The 1,498-nt window shown below is 63.4% G+C and overlaps 1 protein-coding gene across 1 annotated transcript in view; it reads left to right on the forward strand.

The window, feature by feature from the left end:
* Positions 1-762: 762 nt before the first annotated feature.
* Positions 763-1,498, forward strand: part of Smarcd2 (SWI/SNF related, matrix associated, actin dependent regulator of chromatin, subfamily d, member 2) — an 11,049-nt gene continuing 10,313 nt past the window's right edge. The window contains exon 1 of the mRNA XM_008846585.3: positions 763-1,271. Coding sequence (XP_008844807.1) covers positions 1,056-1,271 — 216 coding nt within the window. The 5' untranslated portion in view covers positions 763-1,055. The remainder of the gene's footprint in view (positions 1,272-1,498) is intronic.

Here is a 1,498-nt window from a genome sequence, read left to right on the forward strand (position 1 = left end):
TCATTGATGCAAGCTTTCATCACCTAAAAACATTTTTTTATCGCACATGTTAAAAATGTGCGATAATAACTCCGCGCTTGGCCACCTCAACCATTCACCCAACTGGATCGAGTCTGGGGCACCCCCACGTCCCTGGCAGAGCTGAGCAAGGAATACAGGCTTTATGGAGAGGGCAGAAATGCGGGTAATGGTGATGGAAGGCAATCACTCTAGACTCTGGCCTACATCCCAAGACCCTGGGACCGGCTTTCACAAAGTTCAGTCGGCGGTTATTGTGCAGCTCTTGTCTTTTTTTTTTTTGTCTTTTTGAGACAGGGTCTCCCTGTAGTCCCAGCTGGCCTGGAACTCACTATGTAGACCAGGTTGGCCTTGAACTCACAGAGATCCGCCTGCCTCTGCCTCCCCAGTACTAGGACTAAAGGTGTACGCTACCACATCCGGCGCAGCTCTTGTCTTTAATGCTGAAAATGCGCAGACTTGATAAAACTATTGCACTTTGAAAAGGGCCGTGAACCCAAGCCAGTGGCGGCCCCAGGTGACCTCTGACCCCGCACCTCTAGCCGCTTCCGCTCCTCTCCTCTGGGAAAGGACCGCCTCCAGAGGCGGGGCTCCGAGGACGCGAGTTACTGGCCGGGCTGCTTGAGGCGGGTCTCGCGAGGGGCGGGATTTGAAGAGGCGTCCTGGATTTGGTTTCCGGGAGAGGGCGGGGTCTAGCGCTGGGGTGGGTTGGGCGGGCTGGGAGTTAGTAACCGCCTGTGGGTAACTGGACTACGGTGGTGCAACCTCCGGATGCTGGGAGACGCAGGCGGGCGCGCAGCAGAACCCGGATCTGGAATTTCCTGCGTCAGGAGCGGAGGCAGAGCCAGGACGTGGCCCTAAAGCGGGTCTGTGAGGAACTCGTGAACTTGGATTAAGAAATCCCGGAACCCGGATCGGCCAACTCCGGAACCCGGAATTACGATCGTAAAGTCCCGGATCGCGGCGCAGCGCTCGCGGAGCGGACTGGCCCCGGAGCCCGGAGGCCGGATCGCTGCACCGCGGGACGGGACGGAGCGATGTCTGGCCGAGGCGCGGGCGGGTTCCCGCTGCCCCCGCTGAGCCCCGGCGGCGGCGCTGTTGCCGCGGTCCTCGGTGCGCCGCCTCCTCCAGCGGGACCCGGAATGCTGCCCAACCCATCGCTCAGGGGCCCCGGGCCTTCAGGAGGCTTGGGGGGTCCTGGGGTTGCCGCCTTCCGCCCCATGGGCCCCGTGGGCCCCGCGGCGCAGTACCAGGTGAGGAAGGCGGGCGGGCGGCGTCTAGAGGTCTCCGGAGCAGGGCTCCCTCAGGCCCCCGGGGCTGGCGGTGGAGGAGCCCCGGGACCCACGGCCCAGGGGAGCCTGCAGGAGGGGCTGTCGCGAGCTGGTGGCCTGCCAGGCCGGGGTCTCTCAGTGTGTGGCTCGGGGCTGGCGGCGGAGTTTGGGGAAAGGGTGAGCGAGGTCTCCGGGGGGGTGGGGGGAGA

The sequence above is a fragment of the Nannospalax galili genome, unplaced genomic scaffold (assembly GCF_000622305.1).
Source record: "Nannospalax galili isolate Female #2095 unplaced genomic scaffold, S.galili_v1.0 scaffold1023, whole genome shotgun sequence".
Taxonomy (NCBI): Eukaryota; Metazoa; Chordata; class Mammalia; order Rodentia; family Spalacidae; genus Nannospalax; species Nannospalax galili.